Source organism: Sorex araneus, chromosome 1, assembly GCF_027595985.1.
Source record: "Sorex araneus isolate mSorAra2 chromosome 1, mSorAra2.pri, whole genome shotgun sequence".
NCBI lineage: Eukaryota > Metazoa > Chordata > Mammalia > Eulipotyphla > Soricidae > Sorex > Sorex araneus.
Genome location: NC_073302.1, coordinates 160,391,877 through 160,405,969, shown reverse-complemented (window position 1 = coordinate 160,405,969; position 14,093 = coordinate 160,391,877). Strand labels below are relative to the sequence as shown.

Here is a 14,093-nt window from a genome sequence, read left to right as displayed (position 1 = left end):
AAATTCCTTCTTTCAGCATCATTTTTTTTTTCTACACCTCCCTCCTACTCTTAACAGTAGTTCTATTGGCTTTTTCCCTGGTAAACAGACCAGTTGTAATCCATTTTAAAATTAGTAGCCCATAGCAGAAAGTTAATTCTCAGGGAGGGCTATACGGAAGTTGAAATGTGAGATAAATTATCCCGGAAAAGATAATGTTAAGTCTGCAATTGAACAGATAACAAAGAGGTAAATTGCTGAATTCATCAAACTTAATAGCTTAGTGGGAACTGCTCAGACCTGAGAGGCTATTTGGAAGGGACAGGGCCCATTTTGAAGGAAACCACTGCACACTGACCAGAAGTTGCAGCTTCATTAGATTGGAGAGTTTACTGTGCTTTTCACCAGACTGGTGATATTGCTGTTTTGTGTCCCTGATGTATCTCTCTTGTCTTCTCCTTGGACAGGTGTGGTTTTCCCTTATTTTCCACGACTGGGCCGCTATAATCTCAATTTCCACGAGGCCCAGCAGGCCTGTTTGGACCAGGATTCAGTGATCGCTTCTTTTGACCAGCTGTACGATGCCTGGAGGGGCGGGCTGGACTGGTGCAATGCTGGCTGGCTTAGTGACGGCTCTGTGCAGTACCCCATCACAAAACCCAGAGAGCCCTGCGGAGGCCAGAACACGGTGCCCGGCGTGAGGAACTACGGGTTTTGGGATAAGGATAAGAGTAGATATGATGTTTTCTGCTTTACATCCAACTTCAATGGTAAGATACAACTATTCCAGTGTTTTTCTTAGCTGTTACTGCACTTGACTTTTAGTGTTCCTACTTAAAAGAGCAAAGATTTAAAAGTTTTGATTTCAAAACATTTTTTAAAAAAATCTTTGAAGCTCTTCTTGTTTGAAAAGGTAAAAGGTAATTAATTTTTAAAAAATAATTTTCACTGATGTCCAACAAAAGTGCCAATTTCCTCTGTTCAGGGCTTAGTGTATCCAACTGTTCTTATGAAATCATTTATTCTGTAATGTCGCAAGATCTGAATAATATCATGAAAGCTGCTGCTGCCACTATATGCTCTCCTTGGGCCATCAAGCTCTCAGGTGAAGGAAAGGAAGCTTCTGTGTCATACACTCCTCTAAATTACAGGCCCAATTATTCATAAATGATCAGCAAAGAATAGGACAAAGAGAAAGCTAGTTTTCACTCTGATTAAAAAACTTAATAAGAATAAAGAGTTCATAAAAAACTTAAATAAGAATAAAGAGAATTTTGCAGGAAGGTAAGTGGAAACACTACAGGGGCTGAAAGTGGAGGAGATCAGTTGACTCAAGGTTGATGACAGATTCATCACATTCAACACAGCTCTCAATCTGATCTTGCTCCATCAGCTACATAATTTGCCGGACCCAATAGAAATTAAAATGTAGGCTCCTTGTTCAAAAATTATTAAAAGAAGATGAAAATAGAGACTTAAACTATGCATGGGGGTGTGGAGAGAGATACTATGCTGAGCACAATATTTGCCTAGCATATGGCCAACCTGGATTCAATCCCCAGCACCACAACTCCTGCCAGGAGTGCTCTTTGAGCACAGAGCCAGGAGTAAGGCCCAGCATGGTCAGATACACCCTTCCAAAAAATTATGTATGGGTCCCTGATGTACATGAAGCAGACCTTGGCACTATCACTTTATTTACTTTATTTTAGTGCCATGGTAACTTTTTCTTTTTCTGGGAGGGAGGGGGAGAGGAAATATCAAGTAAGGAGGTTATCAATAAACTTGATAAAGAGCCAGATACTTAATATTGTTTGAATTTGTGGGCCAATGGTCTCTGCTACAATTACTCAATGTAGCTATGCCTGTTGTAACCCCAAAGGTAGTCACAGATGATATTAAGTGAACATGTATGTCTGTCTTCTAATAAATCTTCTTTTGACACGTGCACTATACTCTGCCAACTTCTAGAAAACATGTTACACCTAATCCTCTCGTTAATACTTCAGAGTTTTCTATCCTTTCTATAAACTGTATCACCTTAGTCTTAACAACAAAAACTCAGAATCATCCGTATTTGATGGGATAAGGGTGCATCTTGTTTCGATGTCTAATAAGATCAGAATGATTATATTGTTTGGACCTAAAATATCTGAGAAAATGTTCAATGAATCTGCTTCACTTCGGTCAACTATTTTATTTTGTACACTTTATGCATATTTACTACACATGTAAAGGAATTTCAGTGATTAACAGTACTCAGAAATTGGTGGAGATGAACTTGTTATTTCTTGTAAACTCAAGAAATGGTTAGCTATCATTGCTCCAAGGAAGGAAAGAGGGAGAAAAAAATTTCATCCTCTTTGCTCCTGAGCAAACAAGCTGAGATTACATTCTAAGTCCATATTATTTCTGGCAAGTGACTTCCTGTATTTTTTGCATTTCTTACTGTAGTCTTTGAATAAGAATAATGTCTTTATTGATACCTGTAATGAAAAGAACTTGAGGTCTTTTGATTTTTTTAATGAACTTTTATGTCAGTAATGTTTTTGATCCTTTCACATTCAAATTTTGCCTCTCCAAAAACTTGTGCTGAGGCTCAGTCTTGCTACTGCTAGAATTTAAATTGCTCTTGCTTTTAACATGGAATTCTGTCTTCTCTGGTGCCACAGAAGGGCCCTTTGAGTCACTAATTAGCGAACAGAAACTGCATTTGTCATTTCTCTCTGCTTCCCCTCCCCCACCCTCAACTACAAAAGGGCATGTCTGAACCATATTAAGGGGCAAGGAATAAAACTAATTTAGCAGAGCGTGACCTGGGGCACTCCATTTAATAATAGAAGATCCTATGTTCCCCAGACTTTGTAGACATTGCTCCATCTTCCGCTTTCAACGGAGACCCACTTGCACGTTGCTTCAGTATCTCGGTATGACCCTGCCTCCCAGACAGGCTCACTGACCCTCTTTTCTCTCTGCAGGCCGGTTTTACTACCTGATTCACCCCACCAAGCTGACGTATGATGAAGCCGTGCAGGCCTGTCTCAATGACGGTGCTCAGATCGCCAAAGTGGGCCAGATCTTCGTTGCCTGGAAACTCCTGGGCTATGACCGCTGTGATGCGGGCTGGTTGGCCGACGGCAGTGTCCGCTACCCTATCTCCAGACCTAGAAGGCGCTGCAGTCCCACCGAGGCTGCAGTGCGCTTCGTGGGTTTCCCAGATAAGAAGCATAAGCTGTACGGCGTCTATTGCTTCAGAGCATACAACTGAGCATGCCCCTAGAGCATCTCAGCTTTAAAGTCATTAAGAACATGTGAAAGGTTTTTGTGTTGTTGTTGTGTTTTTTTTTTCAATATGAACTCATGCAAGTTACCAAAACTGTGATAACCCTTTTTTTACTTACTGTATAGAGTCATTTTCATAAAGACCAATTCATTAATTTGTTTTTGTAAAGCTATCATTCATATATATTATAAATTAATATAATTTTTAAGGAAGCGCTCCATAGGGAGGCTTTAGGGCCAAACTGTTTGGGCTCCGTCATTCCAGCCAAGAATCCTTTCATGAACGGGGCATGCAATAGCTTGGGGATGCCAGGATTAAAATAAGGGAAGTAAAGCTACTCAGAACAGCAGCTTCCACAAGCACAAATTTTACACCTTTGTACAATTTTGAAATGCAGTACAAGAGACAGATTAGAGCAGCAGATTTGAATACAGGCTTCTTTACATAAACCAGGATTCAGAGAGGTTACACAAAACTGTTTCACCGGACAATAATCTACTTTTTTTTCTAAAAGTTAACACTTCAAACCTCCAATAAAATATTTTATTTTTAAAATCCTGCCTTTTGACCAAAAAGGAAAAAAACTTCATATCAACTCAAATGCAGAGTAACAAGCACAGATTAAAACTCTTTAACAACCCCATTTGTATGAAGTATGATACTTAAGCAAATAATATTTAATCAGAGATTCTTACCTTCTTCTAATTAAAATTACACAAGCCTGAGAAGAATTGTCTTATCTTTTGAGTAGCTTTACTGAGTTATATTTAAATTCTATGGGCCATTTGCTAAGCAGCATTTAGCATCTACTCAGGGCAGTTATATAGATAAACTGCTGAACAGAAAAATTTAGCAGCTTGATTTTATGTTAGCCTATGAAATGTTATTGTCCTATAAAATAACTTTAAACTATTTAATATTTCCTTATTTACATTACTTAAATTTTTTTAATCATAAAAGGAATGAATAGCGACATATGTGCTTGACTGAGAAATAGAGCACAACCTTCAAAATCCTTATTATTCCAATTTGCATAGATACCAGAAAGCTCAGCTGGTGCCTCGGTTTTGGGGGAATTGTCCACAAAATAGTTCTAAACCCCCTTCCATAAAGAAATATGGTCATGTTCCACTTTCCTTGGTGGTCATTTTTAGGATTAAATTAAATGCTGAAGCAGTTTTCAATGAGTTTACACTAAAGTCTTCAGGGTTTTAAATAAAAGGATAAGGCCAGCTTTAGAAAAACAACTTTCCACCATAGAGGCTGTAATATTAAATAAAGCTCTGTTTTCCTATTTTTTATGACTCTTGAGACCCCACAGGGACCAATATTTGTATTCAAATTACAATTCATGTTTCCTATTGTTTCGCAATGAGTTCTAATAAATGGGATTTAGTATAATTATCCAAGTATGACATAGCTGGTGTGCTTTCATGAATGTTTTTATGTAGATTTTTCTCCCATGAACATGAGTAAATAAATCTGTTTCCTGGATTGATTGTGGTTGCATTTAAGAATCTGTAATAATTCCAATAAATTTATTCCATAAATGTAGAGTTATGTGTGTGGAAGGTATAGAACAATTGGAAGTTCATCAAATATAACTATACTTATATGTTATCTGATAGATGTTGTAAATAAAGGTAGATATTTCTTCTGTCAAAAGCATATCTGAAATTTTCAGATGCTTTAACATTAAAAAGCTGACCAATATATGCATGCACACTTTTATATTAGGTTGGCTATGCAAATTGTATGAAAATATAAACCCAAAGAGATTGTGAGGGTTAATTCAAACACTACTGTCATAGATCAATCTCCAACTTGTAAACTGAAAAACCTGTCTTGTTTAGCATAAGATGAATATATTATTTAAAAGGGACTATCTCCAAAATAACAACTCTGTAGCACCTCAAATATGGGGTTGGTTCATTGGAGGAAGCCCAAACTTGAATGATTATTACATACATTAATTTTATTAGAAATAAAGTGGGAACAAATTTTTATTAAAGCAGATATGTAGTTTTATGTATTGCCACAGAACTCTGCCTTTATCATGTTAAGCATAGTAAAATTGCTTAACTTTTCAATACTTAACTAAAATAGGAACTGGTGCTGACCAAAAATCTCTGGAGTGACTGTTAGCTGATTAAAATCTATGCTGTTCACACATCATTTCCCCATGCTTATAAAAACATTCTTAATCAAGTGAGTACTGCTGGGAAGAATTTTTATCTTCTTATTTTCTCAAAATGACAAGAATCCACTATATGGATTCCTACATGAATAAGTTTTTTTTTTAAGATATTCTCATTTTGCCTTTTTTCCAAAAAAAAATATGTATTTTCCTACTTCATTCCCTAAAATACCTAAAAGTATATAAAAAAGAAATATAAATCAAACACATTCCTAATAAAAGCCAGTAAGACGCAGACTAATTCAAAAATTGCTCCTCACACTTGGATTCTAAGACAATTCGAAGGATGTGATAAGAGACTAGATTAGAAAATATTCCTTTATTTTGTTCATCTTTAACTTTTATGGCCCATACAAGGAACAAAGTATACTTGTAAATTTCATTGAGACACTCACATTTGAAACCTTGAATAAAAAGATGATGCTTTTAACAAAACAGCATAAAAATGAAAACAAGTTACTCACATCAACACTGGAAGCCATCTTTTAATGACTGCTGGCATATTGTACCACAATAATTTTTAGTCATTTATGGTGTTTGTAAATTTAAACTTTCTCTCATAGGAAGAGGGCCGGTACCTGAAAAAAATATTTTATGCAATAATATAGTCACTTATTATTTTGCCAATTAGAAGTAGACTCAAAAGGAAATTCCAACTTGGTTGCTGGCAGCCATACTGAATTTCTTGATTTCAGTGTTCCAATGAATATGGCGGTCTCAAGGAGTCGCTAACTGATAAGGAGGTGATGACTAACAGAAAATTTTTCATCACAGAATACATGAAAAATGCTGAATGGATAACTGACCGTTTTGTTGAATAGTATCATAGCTCACTACTGCCAGAGCAGCAATGGTGTACAGCAAAATAAATGAAAACTAGAAAAGTCATTAACCCACTTGATTAAAGAAAAATTGGTATTGAAAGGCATTTAATACTTACTGAGTACAAATATGAGGAGAAAAACCAATCTGTATTACAAAAATTTGTTTTCATTTTCTGTAAGATAAAATGAACTGGTAAACAAAACATTAAAAGTCAATTTTGTGTTACTGCAGTATCTTTTGATTCTTCTGGGTTGTACAATTTTAGTTATTTTTTGTGTCAAACTATAAACACATTAATTTAAGAAAGTCATCTGACTCATCCTTCAGATACATTTTAGTTCACATTGTAAGCATATAATTTCCATGTTCTGGGATTTTGGCAAATTTAAGGATATTGCTAAATCAGATAAAAATATTATCTCCAAATCTGTTGGCTTTTCTCTGCTTTTGTAGAATTCAGAGTGAAGCATTTTTCTCACCATGTTAGCAATCCAAGAAACCTGGTATTGTTAAAATTTATTTGGTTGAGATAATTGTACTTCTATTAATAATACTCAGTTTACAATAAAACATTAATTTCATTGTAAATTCTTTCTCTAGCACTTATACTCCAATAACAAGAGGCATCTTTTTCAAAATCTCAAACTTTTCCCTGAATTCTCAATGTATAATATTGTTTCTTGATATTCCTAGCATATAGAGATCGATTATTGGATACAAAAGTCTATTGCTGATGTAATGACTTGAATGTGAAAGTTTCAGTTACTAACACTGAAATAGAGAAGTGTCATTTAAATATTATTTATATTTGAAATACATAAAAATTTTGGAATCTTAGAGAAGAAACTTTCCCCAAGGACAACATATTAAATTTAATCTCTTATGGTCAAGTTCTTACAGAAATGAGAAATATCAATTTCATTTTGATATCAAATTTAACAATTTTTTATAATTTATTCAAGCCCAAAACCTGCTGTACTCTTTGGATATTGATAGTGCTTAAATAAATGAGTGAATCTATTTAGATTCAACACCATTTTGTCTCTACCAAATGACCATGCTTAATACTAATATAATTCTTATATAGAATGAACTCTGTTGATAGTGGTCAGCAATAGTTAATTTGGAAATATAAGGTGGACAAAAATGAGCTATGAAGAACCTAACACCAATAGTATAAGAAAAGGTTATATTCTTTCTTGCCTCAATTTTTTGACCCTTCATTTATAAAGGATTTTGTGAGAGGCACAACTTAAGATGGCTATATGGTCTTTGGTTGTCAGTAGGTGATATATTTAATAAAATGACAGGAGGCTGGACACACAATCATAGGGAGAAAATTTACTGTGCACATTTTCTTCCACAAAAAAGAAAACAAAGCTTATGTGCTTTCCCTATACTTCCTTCAGGCCAATAAAGTTTTGTTACTTTCATAACCACTTATCATCTAAACAACTTGAGTCAGCCCAGAGGGTGATTTCATGTCTTTCTTGATATCAACCAATTTTCCTTCTCAGCTTATCATTGTCCATTGGGGATCTCAGTCACATGCATCAACTTATTAAAAGATGAATTTTATTTAGCTAGGATATAACTGTAATGTGAGTTCTGTGTATAGAGGGTAGAGTTTCCAAGATAGAGAGAAGACTCAGCTTCTCTATTCATAACAATTGACCTAATGGTTTAATCAACAAATGTGAAATTCTTAGATGGTGACAGAATTTAAAGACTACACTATTCCTGTATTTTTCTTTCAAGAGTCCAATCACCAGCTCATCATCCTGTGTTTGTTTTCTTGTTTTGTTTTCTTTTTAAATTGTTCCTCACTTTGATTTTAGTCAATGACTCATATATATGTGGAAAGACTGCCAAAACTCATATATATATGGAAAACTAAAAAACAAGCAAGTTTGAAATTTTGGTCTTTGAAAGGGTCCTTCTTTGAAGATGCTGAGAATCTTGCATGTGAATCTAAAACAAAACTGCAGAACCACTCATTTATTATTCTGATAAACAAATATGTTTGTATGTAATGATTACACTGTACTCAGGGAAAAGATAAACAAAGTCCTTTGTGGTTCTTACTGTGCTAAAGTTCGGCCAAATTGAACATCCTTGTTCCATGGGAAGATGCAATATGCTCCAACAATGGGAGCTAAATTTCAAGTAGCCAAGAAGAAAATGCTTTCGTTACAATGAAAAGAAGGGTTAGGTCAATGTACATGAAATCCATTAATATCTGCTACAGAATTTGTTGTATTCAGCATAGTCTAATGACCTGGGGAACTTAGAAAAAGAGTGAGACCCATATTTTACCCACTGCCAAGATTAGAGTCATAGGTACAATGTGAACATCGGGATTTTCAAATAACTACCATGAACCACTTATTCTAAACTACAGAAATTTTTTAAAGCCATTACTTTCAAGAACAAGAAATAATGTTTAAATTGCATAATCAGGGACTGCTCAAAGGGCTAAGCAGAGGTTTTGTGTGCAAGACCCTTGGGTTGAATCCCTTGCAACCTATACTTCCCTGAGCACTCTGAAGAGACTCTGGAGCACCCTGGAGTGACACCCAAGCACCAAGCCAGAAGCTGCCCCTGAACACCTAAGTGTAGCCCAAAACAAAAAAAAAAAAGAATTGGTTTTGAATTTTGATTGATCTTAGAATAGTCTTTAAAAGTAAATATTTAATTTATTTGGCTTACTACTTTTCCTATGGACTGGAGTGATTGCACAGCTGGGAGGGCGTTTGCCTTGCACACGGCCGACCCAGGCTCAATTGCTCCTTCCGTTTCAGAGAGCAAGGCAAGCTACCAAGAGTATCCCGCCTGCATAGCAGAGCCTGGTAAGCTATCCATGGCGTATTCGATATGCCATAAACAGTAACAAGTCTCACAATGGAGACATTACTGGGGCCCGTTCAAGCAAATTGATGAACAATGGGATGACAGTGCTACCACAGTGCTACTTTTCCTATAGTAATAATTCCCATGTATTAGAAAATACATATTTAATAAGCTATTTACCTGCTTGCTTGCCATGTTATTGTTACTTCTGTAAAAATGACTTCAAATTGTTTTTTGATTTCCTTATATCCATATCCTATCTAAAACAGTAACATTTATGAGATATAATAATAATTCTGTAAAGCATTTTTGACACAAGAATTTAAGGTTCATATTAAAATCAGTGACTTCTGAGATTTCCACTCTATATCAAAAGAAAAAAACAGATCTATGCCCTTGATAAACTTCACATCACAAAAACTTTAGAGGGTTGGAAAAGTAGTACCAAGGATAGGGCAATGCCTTGCTTATGGCTGCAACGATGGTTAGAATCCCAGCACAGTGTATGGTCCCCTGAGCACAAGGTGGCCTTGAGCCACAAGAGACAGGCATAGACACTGAGCAGTACCAGTACCAGGTGTGACCCTCCCAAAGGAAACAAACAAAAACTCCAGAAGGTGAAGACACTATAACTAGGTTTTGTTTCATAACATAATATTTTCCATTATGAATGTGAGTTAATAACTTTTTTTTTGAGGGAGGGAATACCCAGTGATGCTCAGGACTTAGTCCTAGGTATTCACGAATGGGATTACTCCAGGAAGTGGTCGGGGGACCATATATGGTGCCAGGATACAAACTGGGTTTAGTCATATGCAAGGACAGCATCTTCATGATGTCCTATCTCACTGGCCCTAGGTAATATTTTGTGACAAAAATTATGTAACCATGAGTCCCACAGGAAATGCACTTGAAATCCAAAAACAAACACATACTCAAAGAAAAAGGCTAGAAAACAATCCTGTACACAAATGGTAATCTAAAAATGCAGATGCAGCTATATTTACATCAAATAAAAGAGATTCGTGCAAAACTGTAAGCAAGAAAAGACAAAAGTAGCAATTTCTAATGATCTACAGCAAGCCATCAAGAAAATTTTATACTGATTATTATCCATATATATTAAATGAAGAAGAATTAAAATATTTCAAGCAAATGCGATAGCACAGAGGGTAGGGCATTTGCCTTGCTTATGGCCAACCTGGGTTTGATTCCTCCATCCCTCTCAGCGAGCCCGGCAAGCTACGGAGAGTATCCGATAGTATGCCATATTGGTGTATTCAATATGCCAAAACAGTATAACAAATCTCACACTGGAGACATTATTGGTGCCCGCTCAAGCAAATCGATGAACAAGGGGATGACAGTGTTACAACAGAGCTACAGTGCTACATGAACACACTTAAAAAATTGCATTCACAGCAACACAACAGATATAAAAGACTTGAAGATCACCTTCATTGATGGACTAATCAAACAGACAGCAATAGAACAAGGAAATAATTGTTTTAAATGAGTAAATAGAACACATGGGCATAATTGATATTTATAGAGTACTTTACCCACAAAGGAACCAAATGCATGTTCTTCTCAAGCATGCATGAAGTGTTCTTGAGGATAGGATATATGCTGAAACAAAAAGTCAGCATATTTGCAAAAGTTTAAATCATACCTCATATCTTTTCTAATCAGCATTATAAAGCTAGAAATCAACCATTAGGAGAAAACTAAAAAAGCCTCACACATTTTCCAGACCTAAACAATATGGTAGTGAAAACTACTCTGTCAGTGTTAAAGTAAAAGGAGAAATTTCTTAATATCTGGAAGCATGCAGATGAACAGATGAGCTATCAGAATTTATAGGATGCAGCAATAGCATCACTAAAAGGGAAGTTGATAGCAGTATAGGCTTACCACATAAAACAAGAAAAATCTTAAACAATATTAATTTTAAAGTTATACCTAAAACAACTTGAAAAGAATGAGGAAGCCAAAAGAACAGGAGAGTAAAGTAAATAATTAGAGCATAAATGCATGAATTAGAAATTTTAAAAAATTACAATGGAACTAAGAGCAATTTTCTAAAAATAATAATAATGAAGTTAAAAGTTTGGCAAGACTACTACAAAAATGAGAGAAAACTTAATGAATAAAATCAGAAATGTAAGAACAGAGGACATGACTATGCAAGAAATAACCAACAGAGTCATAAGACACTAGGATATCTGTATGTGAATAAGCTTGAAAATCTAAAATAAATGGACATGTTCTTAGAATCACACAGAATTTCAAGTTAAATAAGAAATAAATAGGAAACAAAATTAACCAAGTAATAGCAAGAAAATTGAACTTTTAACCAAAAATCTTCACTAAAACAAAAGTTCAGGATCAAGTTCAGGATCAATTAGTCCATTAATGAAGGTGATCTTCAATATCCATATTGAATGGATATGCCAAAAACAGTAACAATAAGTCTCTCAATGAGAGACATTACTGGTGCCCTCTCGAACAAATCAATGAGAAACGGGATGACAATGACAGTGACAGTGACTACAGTACCTTCAAATATTACCTGATATCTATTTATCCCAAACTATCAAAAAGATTTAAAAAAGAGACTATGTGTCCAGACATATTTTATGAACCAACATTACTCTAATACAGATCAATAACCCTTAATGAACAGTGGTACAAAAATACTCAATAAAATCTTAACAAATTAAATTGAACAATCCATTAAGAATATTGTAGGGACTCTCTCCAATCTGAAGAAGCCTGTGTTCTCACAGGCGCATGTAGCTTAGCTTGCCTCTCCTTACCTTGTTTTATCTCCCAATATACTTGTTATACTTCATGATAAAAGTTTAGAGTATGGACAGGTGCATTTTATTACAAGAATACAAGGATGTTTCGATTCACAAAAAATCAATCAATGTAACACTTCTTTGCTGCATTAATAAAAATTTTCAATGTTATATAATTATATCAATTGATTTGGAGAAAGCATTTGACAAGATTCAACACCCACTTGTGATTTTTTAAATGCTCAATAAAACTGAGACAGAAAGGAACATTCCACAACACTAAAAGGCCATTTATGACAAATCCACAGCTAATATTACAGTCAATTATTAGAAACTGAAAGTTTTTCTCTAAGATCAGGTTTAAGACAAGATTGCCTATGACCCTCACTACTTTTCAGTATATCATTAGAAATTTTAGCCAAGGCAACCAGGCAAGATGGGGAACTAAAAAGAATCCAGGTCAGAAAAGAATATGTAAAACTGTCAGTATTTGCATATGACATAATAATTTACATAGAGGCCCTAGAGAACCCAGTTTAAAATAAAAAATAGAAAAAGTAGAAAAAGAATTAAATCAATTCTATAAAATAATGCAATATTTTCTGCATTTCTATAAGCAATTGATAAGTAAATTGATAAGTAATTGATAAGTAAATTGATGAGAAAGAAAGCCAAGAAAACCATCCCGTAAATAATGAGCAAAGTACTAGAAATAAAAGTAACAAGAGGTAAATGGCCTATATAAATAAAAACTATAGAAAACTTAAAAGAAAGAAAAACCAAACAGAAATGGACGTTTTGTGCTCAAGAATTGAAAAAAATCAACATTGATAAAATGATAATACTACTCAGAGTAAGGTCATTTCTACCAAAAGTCCTATGATCTTCTTCAAGAAAATCAAATCAGCATGGGTGACATCTTTTGTGTAACTACAAAATTCCCCCCAAAATGTCAAAACAATCCTGTGGAAGAAGATGGGAAGCTTCATGTTCTCCAACTTTAAACAGTACTACCAGGAGATAATAACCACCCTCCCCCCCAAAAAAATGTTAACAGACTTGCTCTTTCTTCAAGCCCATGTTTTCTCTTGGACATGTGTCTCATTTGCTTGTCTCTTTCTTTTCTCGCTTCTTTCCAGTCTGGAGAGATCTGTATTCTCTCTTGTGCACATTTTCTCTCTTTCTCTTCTCCGTTTCTTTCTGAACAAGTTTTTGCTTTATTTTGTTTTGTTTTGGGGCCATACCTGGTGATGCCCAGGTTTACTCCTGAACAAAAATTAACTCAAAATGTATTAAAGATTGAAGCCAGAGACATAGTACATGTTGCCAACCTGAATTCAATTCCTGTCACCTCATCCGTTGAGCATCACTAGGTGTGATCCCTGAGTGCTGCAAAATGTGGCTAAAAAACAAACCAAAAAAAACCCTTAAAATAGGGGCCCTCTGCTCCTAAGGACTATGATCCGAGAGGTCTTCTAACCCAATTTGGCACCCAGAGCAGCTTCTTACAGAAATGCATCTAGACTGTGAGCTGTGCTACAACCCCATGCCTCCCAGGGAGGGATTTTCCCTCTCTGCCCTGTTTCCTCAGCAATGAAAGGAAATTATTAAATGATGCCTTTTCAGCAGGCCTGATTGTTGGGGGAAAATTCCAAACAATAATAGTGAGTTCTCTATTGAAATATTGAATGTATTCAAAGTATAGAGAGAATAAAGTGAAGATCATTAGCTACTTAGGTGGGGGGTGGGTGGGAGGGGGGTATATTGGGGTTCTTGGTGGTGGAACATGTGCACTGGTGAAGGGTTGGGGGTTTAATCATTATATGACTGAGACTTAAACCTGAAACTTTGTATTTTTTTTTTCATGGTGATTCAATAAAATAAAAACTTAAAAAAAAACTGAAAAAGTATTAAAGTCTTGGACCAGTACCTAAAACCATAAAATAGAAAGGAAAACAAAGATAACACACACCAAAATTTCAGCTTCAGCGATGTCTTTTGGGATTTGACTCCAACAGAAAGGCAAACACAAGCAAAAGTAAACTAAAGCTGCATCAAACTAAAGCATCTGCACGGTGACAAAATAGCAGTTAGTGGACCAGAGACATAGTACAGTGGATAGGGCACTAGCCTTGCATTCAGCTGACCTGAGTTT

General features: G+C 35.3%; 1 protein-coding gene across 3 annotated transcripts in view; it reads left to right on the top strand.

The window, feature by feature from the left end:
- The window catches only part of HAPLN1 (hyaluronan and proteoglycan link protein 1), a 46,155-nt gene extending 39,641 nt beyond the window's left edge, over positions 1-6,514 (top strand). For all 3 annotated transcript variants that reach the window (XM_055123724.1, XM_004613172.3, XM_055123722.1), the window contains exons 4-5: positions 447-749; positions 2,958-6,514. In XM_055123724.1, the coding sequence (XP_054979699.1) occupies positions 447-749; positions 2,958-3,247 (593 nt within the window). In that variant the 3' untranslated portion in view covers positions 3,248-6,514. The remainder of the gene's footprint in view (positions 1-446; positions 750-2,957) is intronic.
- The last annotated feature ends 7,579 nt before the right edge of the window (positions 6,515-14,093 follow it).